The sequence below is a fragment of the Mauremys reevesii genome, linkage group 1 (assembly GCF_016161935.1).
Source record: "Mauremys reevesii isolate NIE-2019 linkage group 1, ASM1616193v1, whole genome shotgun sequence".
In the NCBI taxonomy this organism is placed as follows: domain Eukaryota; kingdom Metazoa; phylum Chordata; order Testudines; family Geoemydidae; genus Mauremys; species Mauremys reevesii.
The window spans coordinates 310,670,320-310,688,607 of record NC_052623.1 but is presented as its reverse complement, the minus strand read 5'-3'; the positions used below and the strand labels follow the sequence as shown (position 1 = coordinate 310,688,607).

Here is an 18,288-nt window from a genome sequence, read left to right as displayed (position 1 = left end):
CTAATAGTGTAACAAGTATACACCTAGTTTTGTTTTAAAACCTTTAAAAAGAAGGCTAGATGTACACATATGAGAACAATAGCCATGTAGCACACATTTAGAAGAAAATGCTGTTTAAAAAGGTGTGATCACCTTTTTAAAAAAACTGGAGCCCGAACTTTTTGGAAGATGTGCTTCAAACACAAGTTACAGGGCTCAATGCGTGAGTAAGTGGGTGAAATACTATGGTCTGTGTTATACAGGATAAGACTAGAGATCCAATAGCCCCTTCTGGCCTTAAAAAATCTATTAAACAAAAACTTCTACTAAGTTGGATAGATAAATCCAGTGCTAAAGAGTTTTTTTTATCAGAAAATACCACTATGCTAATCATGAGTGATATTTCCAGTGTAGTTTTTCCTCCTGCAATTAATAGCAAATCAAGGGTGAGCTGGCTCTTTTATTTGAGGTAAAACCTATCCAGAAGTTCTTTCTCTTAAGAAACTTCCCATCAATGTGAAAACGCTTTTCTTTTGTCACTGTTATACTTGAGAATAATTGTAAAAAATATTGTTGAGTCTTATAATAGAATTAATTTGGTCCTTGCTGTGCTGTTAAGTTTTTCAAGGTGGTTGTATAGTAGCTAAGATCTCAACTAGAGATAATTGGTACAGTTGACTTAATTATGTGATTGGCTATGGAGACCCACAATTAATAGTCATATTTTATTTTTAAAATGTTACTAAAACACTAGGAGAGAAGAGGTTTAGTTTTCATTAGTAAATAAATGATTATTTGCTAATAGAGTTGTAGTGGGTATATAGCAAAAATTACATGTCTGGTGTATAACAACCTCATTAAGGCACACAGTTACTTATAGCGTGGAAAAAGAATAATACAAGCTAAATAGCTTATAAATGCAATGGAAAGGAATGTGCAATGTGTCAAAATCCAAAATGACAACAAAATCACAGATAAACAATGCTGCTGACAACACTATGAGGATTAAAGAGTGCCTCGGTCAAAAGAAATTGCTTTTTTCTGTGAAGTGACATTGTTTGGACTTTATAATGCAATAAAATTGAATGTGAACAAGATAAATACAGCCAAGTGTGAGGGCTGAAGTCCATGCTAAGAAAAATGATACCTGGCAAGGCTGGAAAATACTGTCATTCAGAAGTGTATAAAGTGCTGTTCTCTCCCCCCCCCCCCCATTAGTATTCCAGTGACAGTGTCCCATGTACAGAGTTAAAACCTGCTCTTCAGAAGGGAAAAATAGAGTTTGAAACCGTTTTTTTATCCAGATGACATGAGGTCATTTGATGGGCTTTTGTGTTATAAATATTTTACTCTGGGAGATAGGTGTGATGCTTCCTTGCTATTAGTGAGAATACAGTACTTACTCATTTGCTGTGCTTGGCCTTCTTGGATAATCTTTACTGCTTGAATGAGAGTAAACATGGAATTTTAAGGGGAAAACAGTGTCAGTAGCCAAATTTCTCAGCATCAGCTTAACACCAACCACGTGGAGTTTCACAGCTACTGTGCCTCTGCTGTTTAATCGCATGTTCCCCTTGAATGACTCTGTTAAGTGATAGAGTAAGGAATAATATTGCACTGTAACTCCCATGCCAATCTTACTTTCCTTTCTTTCGTTCTAGAGTGCTTCCAATTTAGGCCTGATCTACATTAAATTGGCTTAAGTATGTTCTTCAGGGGTGTGACCCTTAGCAGTGTAGTTAAGCTAACCTAACCCCCAGTGTAGACAGCACTAGGTTGATGGAAGAATTCTGCTGTTGATCTAGTTACAGTCTCTCAGGGAGGTGGATTACCTACGCCAATGGGAGAACCCCTCCTGATGGGATAGGTAGTGTTCAAGTGGTTTGCTGGCCTGTCTTCCCCGGACAATAAAGGACTAACACGCCATCCAACTCTCTTTCAGGCTCCTCCCTCAGTGTATGGTTTATTAATTCAAATAAAAATCTAGCAAGCTAACACAAAACAGTTATTCCCCAACCATCACAAGCTGCAGGGACTCAGAGGCCTTTCACTCCAGAACTGTCTTCTCCTGTTCCAGGGCCTGCCACATCAGCCAATCTCCCTCCTGTAGCGCGCGCGCTCTCTCTCTCTCTCTCTCAACTGAACCACTTCCTGGCTTTTATAATCACATGATCAGTCTGGCTTGGGAGGTAGGTAATGGATCAGTAACAGGTCAGGCTGGGCCCAGCATCCCTAAAAGGGCCAGCCACCCTGTGACATGGTTCATCCCACATAACGTCTCCTTCAATATCAAGGGTTCCAAGAAGGCCAGAGTCTCTTAGGGCTTTCTGCAGCCTTATCCAAAAGAAAAAGATAAGGAGTGGCTTGCTCCAGCCAGCCCCGGGGAAAACCATCTGGTGTGTGTATATATAATATAACCTGTCCCAATTACTACTTATTTCTCGCCCCGTCGCTTGGAGGGCCCTTTGATTTGTATCTGAGCCTTTTCTTCTGGGTTCTCATGAAGAAGTTCCCTTCCCTCACCCTTCCACCCCTTTAGTCTCCTGTTCTCTAAATGTAAAGGTATATGTTATTGAGCCAGGTGGCCGCCATGAATTTTATTTAGCCACTTTACTGCCTTCAAGTTGCATCAGGTCTCTGCACTCATTTGCATCTAGCTCACCTCAGAAATCTCTGAGACTTTTGCATAGGCTACAGTGATGCCTGCTGTTATGAAGGAGATTGATCACAGGCAGACTTTCCTGCTGATGAGCTTCATCAACATGCCTACAGGCTCCAGAGGCTGTTTGAGTGTTCAGGCCTGTAAGGAATGTTGTTTTATCTCTATTTCAGGAACAAATATAAACCAAGAAATTTGTCTTTCACAAGCTCAGCAGGATCAAAATGCTGACTTCATCAGTAGTATCAGACGTCTAAGTGAAGTAAAAGGCTTCAAAAAACAAATATACTTGCCAGCATGAGAGTCATGGTGGGTAGAATTTCACTATTGGGAACACTGTTGATGCATGTTGAATTATGCCATATGTGATGTTGTAGGCTGGCATCCATTCCTTTTGGGTTAACAATTGAAGCAGGAATTCTACACTTGATATTATGCTAGAGACAGCAGAGGACTCATTAGTTGGGGGAATCGGAGGGAAAAGTTGGTAAAAATTCTGGCAATAAGCAAAAATCTTGAGGGAACTGACCAAACCATTGTGCAAGGGGCTTTCTCTTGTCCTGGAAGTTCCTGAAAATGCTTTGATTGAAAGGAAAAATGAATTGGTGTGTATAAGAGTGAACAAAGTAGTCTAACAGCATTTGAAAAATAAGGAATTGATGCGCTGTGTCTCATACCTTCTCAGTTTTACAAAATGGATATAGATATTTAGGCATGCAACTTTCACTGGCCAGATCCACCCCGCAGGTACAGGGTGGGTATAATTTGTATATAGCTCTGCACTTATGGGATTAAGACGTGCCAGAGAGAGGATGGGGGAGATTCACTTGGCAAAGAAGCTATGTAGAGTCAGGTTAAGAGTTAATAGAAGCTCTGCTGCAGAGAAATGCTGAACTATTGCATTTCCAGGCCAGATTGGCCCTGACCTTTCCTGTATGAGCCTTGTCTTCTCTTGGTCTGTTGACTTTAATGGACATCAGGTGCTAACCACTTACAACTGGAGAGGTCAGCACTTAGTGTATGGGTTAGAGAACAGCCTTTCCTTCTCTCTCTCCTTCCACCAGCACATGTGAAAAATTCTCCTGTCTAGTTCAGAAGTGAGACAAAAACTGACTGACTGCGGTTTATTTGATTGCAGCACTCTGAATTTTGCATCCTGGTTAGAATGGTCTCTAGAACAACTTTTTATGTTTGCTTTTAACTGATTCCAGCTAGAAACATCCATTGTGTTTATATCCGTCAGTATTTTAGCCAAGAATCTGACCGAAGATGATAACCTTGCTGAATTAAAGTAATGAAAGGGGGCGGAGGAGGGGGTACTCTAGTCTCAGCTGTGTATTTGTGCATGTGCCAGATTTAGTGCAAAACTCATCTCTATGGGTAGCCAGTGCTACACTAGCATGAGGGACTAGGGGTGGGGAAGATACCATTCAGCTTTTTCAGACAATCAGATGACAGATTTTGGACAAAGCTAATGACTTTGCCTGCATATTATTTTCAAGTCCTGACAGCTGATTAGGGTTGCCAACTTTCTAATTGCACAAAACTGAACACCCTTGCCCTGCCCCTTCTCCGAGGCCCCACTCCATCCCCGCTCCCTCTGTTGCTCCTTCTCCCCCACCCTCACTCACTTTCACTGGGCTGGGGCAGGGGGTTGGGGTGTGGGAGGGGCTGTGGGCTCCAGAGTCCAGGGTGAGGCATGGGTTGAGGGGTTTAGGATGCAGGAGGGGGATCACGGCTGGGGCAGGGGATTGGAGTGTGGAAAGGGGTGAGGGGTGCTGGCTCCAAGGGCAGCGCTTACCTGAGGCGGCTCCCAGTCAGTGGCGCAGTGGGGCAAAGGCAGGCTCCCTGCCTGCCAGCCCTGGCTTCGTGTGGCTCCCAGAAGCAGCCGGCATGTCTGGCTCCTAGGTGGAGGGGCTGGGGGGGTTCCCGGCCAATGGGAGCTGTGGAGACAGCACTTGGGGCGTGAGAAGCATGGCCACCCCTGCACCTAGGAGTCGGCCAAGCTGGCTGCTTCCAGTAGCTTCACGGAGCCAGGGCAGGCAGGGAGCCTGCCTTAGCCCTGCTGCGCTGCCAACCGGACTTCTAGCGGCCCTGTCAGCAGTTCTGACCAGAGCTGCAAGGGTCCCTTTTCGACCGGGTGTTCCGGTCAAAAACAGGATGCCTGGCAACTCTACAGCTGATGCAACCTTCTTTTTAATAGTATTTTAAGTGGTTTGAAGTATTTGTGTGAGCAGATTCTCATCATTCAAAGCAAATATCAGTTCAATATATTATTATTTATTAAAATAACACAGTTTAAGGTTTGATCCTATAGAAACTTCTGATAATAAGAATGTAATAATTCTGAGTAGGTAAATATTTGTAGGATTGGGCCCTTATTTTGTAAAGAGTCTTCCAGACACATTCTCTGAGTGCATTATAGAGCTGAATACAGTTTTAATAGTTGGGCCCTGCATGTCTGGTGATCTACCCATGTGGATCCAGTTGCAGGATCAGTTTCTTAAAAGCAGACCAGAAGAGAAATGAAGAGGTGCAATGGAAAAGAAAGAACAGAATCTTTTCGTGTGACTTGAATATGTGGAGCAGGGTGGGCAAATTCACATGGGATTTCTGAGAGTTATTTGAGAAACCAAAAGGCTAGTTAAACATGGTAAATGAAATCAAACCCTAGCAACAGAGCAATCAGTCAAATAGCCACAGTATGTGTTAATACAGCAGGGGCATAACAATTTTTGAATAGACCACAAGCAAAACCCAGTCCTGCTTCAAATCCATCAATCGTTTCTCCAACACACAGCCGCTTAGTCTATAAGGTGTGTGTTAGTCTATAAGGTGCCACAGGATTCTTTGCTGCTTCTCCAACATAGAGCCGCTTCCTCCAGCCTAAAGAGGCCCCCAGACAGACACAAGGAACTAGTCACTTTGCCTTAACACAACTTCTCACCAAATCAGTTTTTTAACACCCCCACTGCCTCATCAGTCTCAAATATCTTTCAACTGCTCCATTTGCTCCTCTTCTAGGGGAGGCAGTGTTTTTTGGATAGGACACTGAACTGGGTTCTGTTCCCAACTCTACCACAGCCTGCTGTATGCTTGTGTCTGCCTCTGTTTTCCCTCCCACCTTTTGTCCTTCTCTGTTAAGATGTTTGGGGCAGGGACTATCTCTTACTCTACAGTGTGGCCCCTGGTCTGTGCTACGAAAATACAACTAATCTCTGCCAGGTTGCTGCTGCCACCACCATTGCATCTCTTGTCATCTGTAGTTGCATGTACACATGCTCACAAAGCTAACTTTGGACTCGTGCAATGCTGCGGTTCCAGGTCCATGCTTCCTTTCTCCATTCCCTACAAACAGAGCCAGAGGAGGGAGAGGAAGCAGAAGAACTTGCAACTAAGATCACAGGGAGAGGAGGCAGCTTCAGCCTCCAGTGGAGGGAAGTAGTGGTGCATGGGCAGGCAGCAGATGTTCAGTATGGTAGATGTCCCTCTGCTGTGCCAAGCCACCAAAGGCCATGAGAGGTGATTGAGCCAGAGTTACACTCCCCCAGGCTACAGCATTGAAAAGTAGGGCACAATATAGTCACCAGAGATATGTAAGTGTAGGTAAAGTGGTATTTGGGGGATTTCTTTTTTGGGGGTTGAGGTGCACATGTAGTAAGAGGGAAGCCTTTTAACGGTGTGAAGACACAGCAAACAAGTTCTTTTCTTTTCCCCTTAAGTGATGACTTTAACTGAAACCTAAAGAAGTTTTGTGGCTTTGGTGTTTGTATCCCAATTGCATTATTTTTGTCAGTGCAGACTCATGATTTTCTCAGACCACACACACACACACACACTCTCTCTCTCCATTGGAAATGACAGCAGATGCTTCTTCTCACAAACTTCTTAGAATCAATTTTAGGAAATCTATTTGGTTTCTCACACAGTTTATGAAGTGAAAGTTGCAACATCAACTGACTCCCCAACAAAAAGCAAAGGCTTTACTTGTCAGCTAGGGCCCAGCCCTTACAGGCTTAGAAGGAAGAGGGATGGTAAATTTCCTTCCTCTACTTTCCCTGGTGCATGAGACAAGGACCATCTCCAGCAAACATATTGCAATGCACAAGAGAGGCTGACACTCTGTGTGTGGTGTTCTCATCAGAAACGAAACATAGCATATTTTGCAAGTGATTTTTTTTTAGGTTTCTTCAAAATGCTTAGCAGCTTTTTTGTTGCATTTTATTTCCTTAAAATATTGACAGTTTGCTCTCTATCAAATGTGCCTTACTTAAGTTTCAAAGTACTGACTGCAGTTAAAAAAACTATGAATTTTTAGCTACTTTACAAAATCATATGGCAAATTCCTGCCACAAAGAGCTTATATGCAGCAAGGGAAGAAAGGATTGGAAAGAAAGGATGATGCATTAAAGCTGTACCATGGATTGGTCAAGATTCTTGTGTCCCTGCCTCAAGACATTGAGCACCACCTTGGCATAATCCTTGTGAGAGTCTACTCTTTAGGGATGAACCTAAGTGCTCTTTCCACAAATGCCTTCACTGTAGTCTGCTTTTATATATCCACCACAAACATAGAACATTAAGTAGTAACCAATTCTAAATGACTGAGAGAGTACTATAAATGTAGAAAACAACGCTAAACTTTTTAAAAGCAGATTGACTTTTCTGTGTGTAATAGTTTGGGGATTTTTGTGCTTTACTTTAAATTCTCTGTCTCTCTGCAATGCACTTTTAGTTTCCTTTGAACAGTGCTGCTAGGAACACACACTGGTTGTATTGAATCTGACCTTGATGCAAGACCTCTGTTAGAATTCTGCCAGTATTCTGGGAATGGAACAGGCAAATGTGCTGGCTCAGTAGGACAGGTGGCGGCCTCATTTCCTCCTTTCTTCTCCCTGATACTTTACAGAATACCCCTTTGCCAGATGTATCAAGGTACAATTTTGTTCCATCTGTGTTCCAAAAAGATTTCTGTTTTTTTCTCCACTGCATGTTAGTTTTAGTTGTTACTTTTCCTGAAAAGTTTCTAATGTTAAAACTTACCTTTGGAAAAACGAGATCTATTAAAAAAATTAAGTGTTTCTCCCCTACCCCAAGAATGTATCACATCCAAGAAATTTAGTGTCAAACAAAATCAGCCACAATAATAGAACAAAACAAAAATGTGACTGGATATGTTGGTTTTCGAAGAGCAAATTACAGTCATTACTATTTGTTACTGTTACACTGAAAGTGAAAACTGTTGCAGTTATTGTCTTTGAGTTAATTCCAATCAGTTTCTGATTTTTATTTCAACTACATTGTAAATGCAGAGTCACTTTTGGTAGCCTTCATAACCTAAGGACACTTCTATTAAACAAGTGCCATTGACGGAATGGTCCTTGTCATTCTAGGGGAGGTTTTCAAAAGCAACAAAAGGATTCAGGAGCACAAGTTCCATTGACTCTTAGGGGAACTGATGTTCCTAAATCCCTTAGGTGTTTTTTGAAATATCCTCCCTACTTAATGATTTTGTTAGCCCCACATCTTTACAAAAGAATTAGTTGAAAAATAAATACTCAACTCATTTGCTTATGGATGATTTAACTATCATTAGGAAATTATTCTCTTACTCAAATATTTATATTAACCTTCTTCCTCTTGCAAAAATGACAATTGTTTGAGTTGTTATAGCTCTTTTCCTTGTAATAGACCTAAACTAGGATAGTCTATATTTCATTGGAGGAAGACAGGCGATATAAAATCACTAAATTAAACTTCAGTATATTAATTACATTTCTAAAAATAATAAATAAAAGTATATATGCTTAACTATTGTTCATAGTGCTACAAGTTCAGGCTGTGTGGTATGTGGTAACCTTCTGGGCTTGCTTTGTTAGGCACCTAGACTCACAGGCTGTTTACAAGTGGGAGAAATTATGGCCCTTGGGAGCCATATAACTCAGTGACTCTGAGAGCATTAGAATTCTTTAAAGAGAAATTTGGCAAGAATTTAAACTTTAGAAGTGAGATTGGGTGTTCTATCTGTGCAAAGGCCACAAAGCGTACAACGTGTCCCTGCAGCAATCCAGCATATAGGGTTCTGAAAGACCTCATTCTGTGGCAGGTGCTTGTGTATATCCAACTTCCACTGAATCCCATGAGTTGTGTGCAAAGTTGAGGGTGGAATATGTAATAATATGCTATTGACACAAGCAATTTTTTTTCAAAAGTTTTAGTCTCAGTATCTCTGTGTGGAGGGCAGAATTTTTGAAACTGATGCTGTTTTTAGCCACTGAAAACTTGAACCTTTTGTTTTTCCCTGAGACAATTACAACAACAAGAAAAAAGTCCCTCTTAAATTTCTGGTGTGTGAAATTATACAAGCAAATAGTTTTCTGAATTACCCAGTTAATTCCATTAATGTTCCACACCAGTCTTGGTCATATACCGAAACGACAGTTTAATACTGATTAATTCAATATTTGTATGTTTCATTTTACCTTTGATTTTCTTCCTTACAATACAGAACGTAACTAATCTGAAATAAAACAGAGTATTTCTTTTGTTTTTACAAATACTTTGGAACTTTGGCTACAGAGTTGGGTAATTCTTGTTAGCTGATATTTAGTGCTGGGGACAGGTCTTGTATGACATTTTAAAATGGGCATGAGATTAAAATAAAATGTTTCCCTAGGCTAAACTATTACTACTTGATGTATCTGTTCTAAAAGAGTTTATCATGCTGCTTCAGAATCCAAACCTGAGACTTTTAGGTTAAGACTCAGAAATGGATTTTAAATTCTAGTGGTTGTTTACAGCTAATTGCTTCTGAAGATAAGTGCAACAAGATCACAAGGCCGGACAGTACATTATATCCTAATTGGACGTATTCATTGCCTACAGGGAATCAGACAAATAAGTGTAGTTGAGAGGCTGTAAAACGGACACTTAATTTGCAGTTGGGATTTAGAGATTATTGCAGTTCTTTGGCTGGGGTAGTAGCTCATCTATGTACGTGTGGTTTCCTTTTTCCTTTAGTGTAGGTATCTTTGTTTCGTCTGCCTCTCTGACTTTCGATTCTTTTCTACACATGTTAAGATTCATGTCATATGACTACTATTCTTGTAAGTAGCCTTCTGAAATGCCCCACCAGTCAATTGATCCAGTAGCATATTCTGGTTTAGCTGTATCCTAATATGTTTCTTGTGGTTGCAAAATCAAGCCCCAAAAGATTATTAGCAGTTCAGGGAATCAAATCACATTCTCCTAATGTTAATAAGCTAGTATCACAACTGGCTTGATCTTACTGGGCATGTTAATTCAGGACCTAGAATCCTGTGTGCATAGGGTGATCAGGAGCCCAACTGATATCTGCTGTGTGAATGAACATCTAATTTATGACTTCTGGATAATTGGGTTTTCTCGCTATTTGGCTTTTGATTTGACTTTTGGATTTTGATCACATTTTATTTTGTCAGGCTTTTTTAAAAACTGTAAATATCATACTAAGGGCTAAATTGTGTTTATCTGAATAGCATCGCCCAGGAGTAGCCCTGGGAGAGGCACTGAGATTCTGAGGTACAATTTCTTCCCTGTTTCTTGTGAGGGGAAGTACTTCACTGTATACCTTCCCATGCCAACCCCCTTATACTTGGCCAGATATTCTAGGGTGTGTGGGGGAGGAGGAAGGACCTAGCCCACTTGCTCATATCAGAGAGCAGGGTCTGTACTCCACACCAGACCTGGACCCACAGTCCAGGTGGAACTTATTCACTGCCGCAAAGGGGTGAGGTGTCATAACTCCCCACCTCAATCAAGTAAGACATGGGTGCTGTCATGTTGCATCTGTGAATATACTTCGAAGTTTTTTTGTTTTTGTTTTTTAAATCCACAATAGAGAATACAGTCCTCTTTGATGTTGTGCTTCGCAAAATGTTACTTACTTCAAAATGTGCATCTGACACATAAACTTTGCAGGGCTTGAGAATTTAACAAACACAGTATTAGCTGGAGGATTACCTGATAGCTAAAGGTAGAGGCTTAAGACAATGAAGGGCAGAGGGCTATTAGCTAGGTCCAGGGACAACCCACTGGTGAGAAGCTGTACTCCCTTGATAAGAGTAGGTACTAAGAAGAGGGAGGATGCATAGGTTTCTAACTTTGTTGTCTGTGGACCCTTTTGGGGGCTCCATCTCACATATTTCTAGCTAGTAGGTACCCTGTTAATTGGAAGCCCACCCCTTCTAGCTGCTAGATGTCTTTCTTTTCTTCCTTCCACTTTGCCAGAGTTGCATCTGTGAGGTTAGTCTTTACTCTTGGCTGAAGTGGAGAGGGATCTGAGAATAGGAAAAAGGTCTCTCCTACTTACACTCTCTCTCTCTCTCTCTTTCCCATTCTCCATTTTTGGATCTCATCCTTTGTGAATAACTTCATTACCTGCTCTTGATCCTTTCCCAAGCATTTCCTGTCCACTGGGTCCTGAATAGCTTTCATTACATTGACCAGATACAGTATATGTTAATTTCATCTTGATGTTTGGCAAAGGTAGAAGCAGCAATACAACCACTGGTGGTGTCTGTCTTGCAGACTCAGGAAGTCTGAAATGCATCAGTTCAAATTTGAAAGGGTATTATCACAGCTGTAAAGGCTAGAAACTTTAATTAAAAAAAATTAAATTATCCAGAAATCAATGGATTAGGCAACACTGCTCTCCAGGACAGTCTTTCCCATTGTTTTTTATGAGTGAACAAGTGGATTTTTCAAGTTCTGTATTTGGCATTCCATTAACAAATATCACATGCTTTGGTCTTTATGTATTTGAGTCAGCCCACAACTCCATAATTTTCATGAAACGTCCTTGTTAAACTCACTCCCTTTCCCTTCTGCATAAAAGTTTAATAACAAGGAGCGCGTCTGATTTTTTTTTCAATGGTGTGATTAACTGCAGTTTAATATCTCTTTCAGTGATAGCCAGTTTTCGAGGAACACTCCCACATGGCTTATCATTGGAGATTGGAGACACAGTTCAAATACTAGAAAAATGTGATGGTAAGTACACAGGTTAAAACTCTCGTTTTAATGAATTGTTACTGTGCTGATGTGAATTTGAGTCCCATCACTCTTTGTTTAATTTTAAAATATAAATGAAGCAAAAATGAACATCTATGCTTGCATGTGTTTAGGCTTGAAAGGATTAGATTTTTTTGTAAATGTCAGTAAATATTGATTTAACTGTGCACAAAGAAACCTATGAAAAAGTATTTCCATTGATAAGAATTGGTAACATAATCCCAACTATACATACAAAACGATGAGGTCTATATTAGCTGTTACCACTCAAGAAAGAGATCTTGGCGTCATTGTGGATAGTTCTCTGAAAACATCTGCTCAAAGGGTAGTGGTAGTGAAAAAAGCAAACAGAATGTTAGGAGCCATTAAGAGAGGGATAGATAAGACAGAAAATATCATAATGACACTATATAAATCCATGGTACGCCCACACTTTGAAGACTGTGTGCAGTTCTGGTCTCCTCATCTCAAAAAATATTAAAATTGTAAACAGTACAGAGAAGGGCAACAAAAATGATTAAGGGTCTGGAACAGCTTCCATATGAGGAAAGATTAAAAAGACTGGGACTTTTCAGCTTGGAGAAGAGATGACTAAGAGGTTCAGAGGTGAAAGTAAGCCGGTACGATACGGCGTACCAGCAAGAGCCAGTACGCCATGCCGGACCGCACTGGCTTCTGCCCCAGTTGATTTAAAGGCCTTGGGGCTCCCAGCCACAGCCAATGCCCCAGGGCCTTTAAATCTCGAGAGGTCCTGCCTCTTCTGGTTGAGGCCACACCTCTTCCAGATAAGGCCACGCCCCCTCAGGACTCTGGCAGTACCGGTAAATCCTGTAAGTTACTTTCACCCCTGAAGAGGTTATGATAAAGGCAGAGCCGTCCCTAGATCAAATGGTGCCCCAGACGAGGAGAGTCTTCGGTGCCCTCCCTCCCTCCATTTGTTAAATTTTTTGAATACCTTATAGCACTCTGAGTCCGGCGCATCCCAAGCCCCCTAAGCCCAGCACCCCAGGGGGTTGCCTGGGTCCGGTCACCTACCCCTAAATCAGGCGCTGGATAGAGGTGTATAAAATCATGACTGGTGTGTAGAAGAATTTACTCCTTTACACAGCACAAGAACCAGGGGTCACCCAATTAAATGAATATGCAGCAGGTTTAAAGCAAACAAAAGGAAGTACTTCTTCACACAACTCCCAGTCAGCCTGTGGAACTTGACAGAGAGTGTTGTGAAGGCCCAAAGTATAACAAGATTTAAAAAAAAAGAACTATATAAGTTCATGGAGGGTAGGTCCATCAATCGCTATTAGTCAAGATGGTCAGGGGTGCATGCTCTGGGTGTCCTTAGCCTCTGATTGCCAGAAGCTGGGAGTGGATGACGAGGCGGATCACTTGATAATTGCCTGGTCTATTCATTCCTTCTGGAGCACCTGGCACTGGCACTGGCCACTGTCAGAAGACTGGATACTGGGCTAGATGGACAATTGGTTTGACCCAGTATGACCGTTCTTATGAAATTTGCAGATAGACAAAGTAAGAAAAATGGTACTTGAGAACTTATCAGAATTTTATTTTAAGAATATTTACTTTGTATATATTGACATGTAATGTTGACAACTTGTATTTTAATAGTGATAAAGCTTTAACTTTTTGAATCTGTCTGCTGTCATTAAATAAAAATTCTGACCACCATAAGTTCCCACAACTGTGAAAATTAAAATCAATAAAAATAAAAGAATGCTTAAAACTCATAAATTTTCACAGTTGCACAAATATTAAATTAACTATCTAAAAATAAGCTTACAAATAAATATTGATATTATCCATCAAAAGTATAATAAACAAAATTAAATTCTGCTAAGCCTTCATATGTTTCTGTATGTCAAAGGAATTCTAATGACTAGGTTTTATCTTTAACTGTATTCCTTTTTGTTTCTTCTCTCTGTTTGTTTAATATCCAGGGAGAAAAATAATTGTTAAACAGCAGGGAGGTCTCATTGTGGCTTTTCTTTTTGCTCTCATGCTTTTTCCAAGGGAAGCTTGACTTTCAGCAGGAGGCTTTCAAACTTCATGCCAAATCACAAGTTTAAATCCTAGAGCAGTGTTAAAGATCCCTGACCTACTTCTGTTTTGGAATGGAATAAAATATTTGTCCTGGAATAAATATAAATAAAAATATTTGTCCTGGAATAAAAAATATTTTTAGACTTGATTTTAATGTAGCTACAGAACTAGAATAAAGGAAATAAAACTGCATTTCTTTCATAGAATTCCTACGTAAAGTCAAGTATCAGAGGGGTAGCCGTGTTAGTCTAGATCTGTAAAAGCAGCAAAGAGTCCTGCGGCACCTTATAGACTAACAGATGTATTGGAGCATGAGCTTTCGTGGGTGAATACCCACTTCGTCGGATGCATCAGGTGCCACAGGACTCTTTGCTGCTTTTACCTAAAGTCAGTTTTTCAAAGCTGTATTTTTGTTGTTTAAGATAACATACATTTGTTAGCATATATGTGGGGGTTTTAAACTATTGATCTAGTTAGTCACGAGTGATTAATCTTTGTCATAAAATGCATTAAATCTACTTTAGTTATTTTGAATTTGGTTCATTAGGATTTTTAGTATAATAATGTAGCTAATAGCCCTAGCCTGGTCAGCATAATCATAGTTCATAATAGCAGTTAATGGTACTGTCCACCTTTAATATTTGATATGTTGCTTGATACAAAAAGATTAAGGTGCATTGTTGGGGTCATATTTGGAGGATATAGCAGAAAATAACCATGAAGTAATTTCAGTTGATACTTTAGCGAGTTAAAAAAATTACTTTTCAATGCACAGAATGTACTCAAAATGACTGTAGTCTATTACACTGTGGTATGTAATAGTCACGTCAGTCCAAAAGAAAAATATAAAACAAGTTTTTGAAAATGGCAATGGTTTACATAGTTAAAAAACCAAAAATGTTATTTTTCCACAGGCTGGTACAGAGGATTTGCCTTAAAAAACCCAAATATCAAGGTAAAAACCCAGATGTTTCTAACTATAGTTTGAATTCTTTGACAGAAATGTGAATTCAGTCAAATGTGTTCATAGCTGAGTGTAAGAATATGATATTTACCATTATGGGAATGCCACAGTTTGAAAAGATACTATGGTATTTGGTGTTATGTGTTTTAAAATCAACGTTGACAGAAGTATCCTTGATCATGGATTATATTTTTTTGAAATGCTCTCATGTTAATACTGTGAGCCCCTTGGATGTCAAGACCTCTTGGCAAAATTAGCTTTTGTTTAGGCAACATAAGTTAGGGTAGGGGGCTTACGGGAGAGCTAAATGAAAGTATAGAGAGTTAGCTACCATGAATGCATGGTGAAAATAGTGTTGATCAGATTCTTTAACTTTAAGTGCAGACTCAGTGTGGCCTCAGAGCCCAATTAGGTATCATACCTCTTGCAAATGCTCATTACATGCATATGACACTTCTTGATGCTAGTAGACCTCTTATTCTTTCTGACTTATACTTTTTTGGATGAAAATAGGTTCAGAATTAGATTTTGGTGATGTTGGGTTCTCATTTTTGTATCTTAATCTGTTTTGTAAGACATTCGCAATTACCCTTGCATGGCTTTGGAGTTGTTCTACAGCCTAAAGTGAATATTGATTGCATTTGATCATCATGTGCTTACGGTCAGTGTAAGTTTGTACCCTGCCAGATGTGTCAAAAAAAAAAGTTATGATGGGATGTCCTAAACACGACTCAAGCTCTGTGAGGAAATGAGCTAGCCATTTGTGCAGTGTTGTCACCTTTTGTGGATAAAGGTGATTTTCTGAATTCGACCTTGACAACAAGTCTTCCTGAGGGCAGCATGGCCTGCTAGTGCTGCTCTGCCAGACCTCTTCACTAGCTACTCTACTATCTGTCTCACAGCGAAATGGGGCACCACCAACTGTTCTTAAACCACGACGGATTTTATTTTTAAATTTTCCATCGGAACATTTTTTTAAAACTAGCAACGTTGTCCTTTTTGGAAAATTCATCAGGGCTTTCTCTTGCATTTGTTTCTTTACGTCAACTTGCCTGCTTTATTTACTGCCCTGCTTGTGAATCACAGTGCTCTGTAAGGAGTGCTTGGTGGTGGTGAATTGCTGCTGCTTTGCTACCAGAGAATATAAAAGAATAGTGTATTCTTGAGTAGATCCCAAATAAACAGTGGAGTCATTAAAAACCTCTGTGTTTTGAAAATCCATTCCAGATGTCAATTTTAAGATGCCATAGATAAATGTTGGCCACAGACTATTTGACATTATCCCCTTAAAATAGGACTTAGTAAAAATGGTAACTATCAAAGAGCTATGCTGCAATGTTCTATACATTCTATACACATTTTTTGTTTCATATTTGACGTTTCAATCATTTAAATCTATATATACTAAATAGTCGCAGTGGGATTTTTTTTGTCATAAATATTGTCACTGATAAAAAGAATCCGCTATACACTGTGCAAGGTTTTCCCTGAAATGGTTAGTCTAAACTAAGATTCTCTCCTACAGTAGGCAGCTTGTTAAAACTTTGTGCATTTATTAAACTATTTTCTCTTTCAGGGTATATTTCCATCCAACTATATCCACCTGAAAAATGCATGTGTTAAGAACAAAGGGTAGGTGGTGATTTTGTATTCAGCTATTTAAGAGGCTGGGGAGAAGGATCTGAAGTTGTGCAGATTGTTGTAACAAGGCTGCATTTCAGGCAGGATAAAGATATAATTTTCACTGGTATTTAACACTGTAAAACTTCAGCTCACTGCCCCAAAGGATTTAAATGAATATCCTTAACCAGCCTGGCACTTTCAGTCAGGCTTAAGGTAGAAGTCACTTATTTTAAAAATACATGGAGCAGAAATGGGGAAATGATTTCTGTGTTGTCTAGCATATGCAGAGAACAATTACTTGTTTTTAACTACTGGTGTTAATCAGACTGAGTTTAATAGGCTGGCTCTCTTATTTAAACACAGCTCCCTACAGGGTTCTGCATAGAATAGTCTATTAGCCATTGCTGAACATTGCTCATTTTATTTAGGGTGACAGCTGCTTCATGGCAGAACTAGGTTGCCATTATTTGAAACAATTTCCTGGCATTCACACACAACTTTGAAAGGGACATTTTCAAGTCAGTGTACGCATTATAAAAAGATTTTACAAATCTAAAATTAATAGAATTGTTTTCATGTTTTTGTTTCTGAATTACAGTGAAACATTTTTTGTTTTAGTTTTGGATGTCTGCTGGTCTATTTTCATTATCGAAAGCAGAGTTAGTAAAAACCAATAGATTAGAAATTCTTTCAATTAAAAAAAAAAGAACGTGAGTAAAAGAGAGAGAGTGACATTTTGTTTTTTAAGGTGCAACTTTTAACTTGACAACATCCCATTTAAAATATCCTGTTTATCAGTGGTTATCATGCCAGCACAGTTTTCTTCTTAGGTGTTTGCACAATTCCTGAACATTTATTTCCTAGAATTGGCCATCTTTTGCTAGATGCATTAAGAGAGGAAATATTGATTGAAATTAGCAAAAATAATTTGGAATTACTCATCATGGAAGAGTTCTTGTTTTCAGGGTCCTTTTGAACTGAAAGGACCTGGATAGCATGTATTACACAAAAGCTTGAAGGTTTAAAACTACATCTCCCTTATGGGAGGCGAGAATAAGGAAGTAAGTAGAAGGTCAAAGCTCCATGACTGGCAAAGAAAATCTTCCTGTTTGGCATCCTCTAACAACTGGAAACCTGGTCAGGACAAGTGCAATTGAATTCCTTATTGCAGTTGAATAAACCACTGTCTGTACATTTCTAAATTGCTATGCTGTCTCTGCCCAGCCAGTTAAGCCATTCAGTAGGGCTGGTTGAAAATTTTCCACTGAAATTGTTTGTAGACAGAAAATAGGGTGTTTGACAAAATAAAACTCTTTGTTGAAAGTGCACAAAAATGGCTTTGTGTGGAAAATTTCAGCTGCTTCATTCCCCAATTTTCCTTTATGGGCTCTGTTCTGTAGCCAAATTACCTCTCCCATGATGCTCTGTGGCCAGGGAATCACATGGTGCTCCACAACAACTCAACAAAAGGGGAGACTGTGATGTATCATGGGAGATATAGTTCAGCCAAGAAGCCAGGCCTTAGTTAACTATTTATTGCAAACAGCTTCCTCCTCCTCCAGATTAGACCTGATCCTCCACTGTGTGTGCAGTTTTTACATCTGTGTAACTCTGAACAAATGGAGCTGCACTAGTGTAAAATCAGTGCAACATAGTGGAGGATTTTGGCCACAGACTTTGACTTATACATTTTCCTAGCCAGTGCAAAAACGCCACAACCCCTGTTTCTATACTGAACAACCTTGCTAGCTTTCTTTCTTGAGTCCTTGCTTCCATTCTAGCCCCTCTTTTTATAGGAATTGCATTTCTGAAGTCATTTACATAAACAGAAGTAAAAAATAAAAAAGGGACATGTTCACTTGTTTAGACACTAAATTTTAGTAGCACCAACAAACTTTCCTTTTAGTTGAATAGATATATACAAATGTGCTTGAAATAATTGTATTGATATAAA

General features: G+C 39.6%; 1 protein-coding gene across 2 annotated transcripts in view; it reads left to right on the top strand.

Moving 5' to 3' along the window:
* The window catches only part of DOCK4 (dedicator of cytokinesis 4), a 394,664-nt gene that overhangs the window by 122,332 nt on the left and 254,044 nt on the right, over positions 1 to 18,288 (top strand). For both annotated transcript variants that reach the window (XM_039507024.1, XM_039507017.1), the window contains exons 2-4: positions 11,585 to 11,668; positions 14,662 to 14,702; positions 16,288 to 16,343. In XM_039507024.1, the coding sequence (XP_039362958.1) occupies positions 11,585 to 11,668; positions 14,662 to 14,702; positions 16,288 to 16,343 (181 nt within the window). The remainder of the gene's footprint in view (positions 1 to 11,584; positions 11,669 to 14,661; positions 14,703 to 16,287; positions 16,344 to 18,288) is intronic.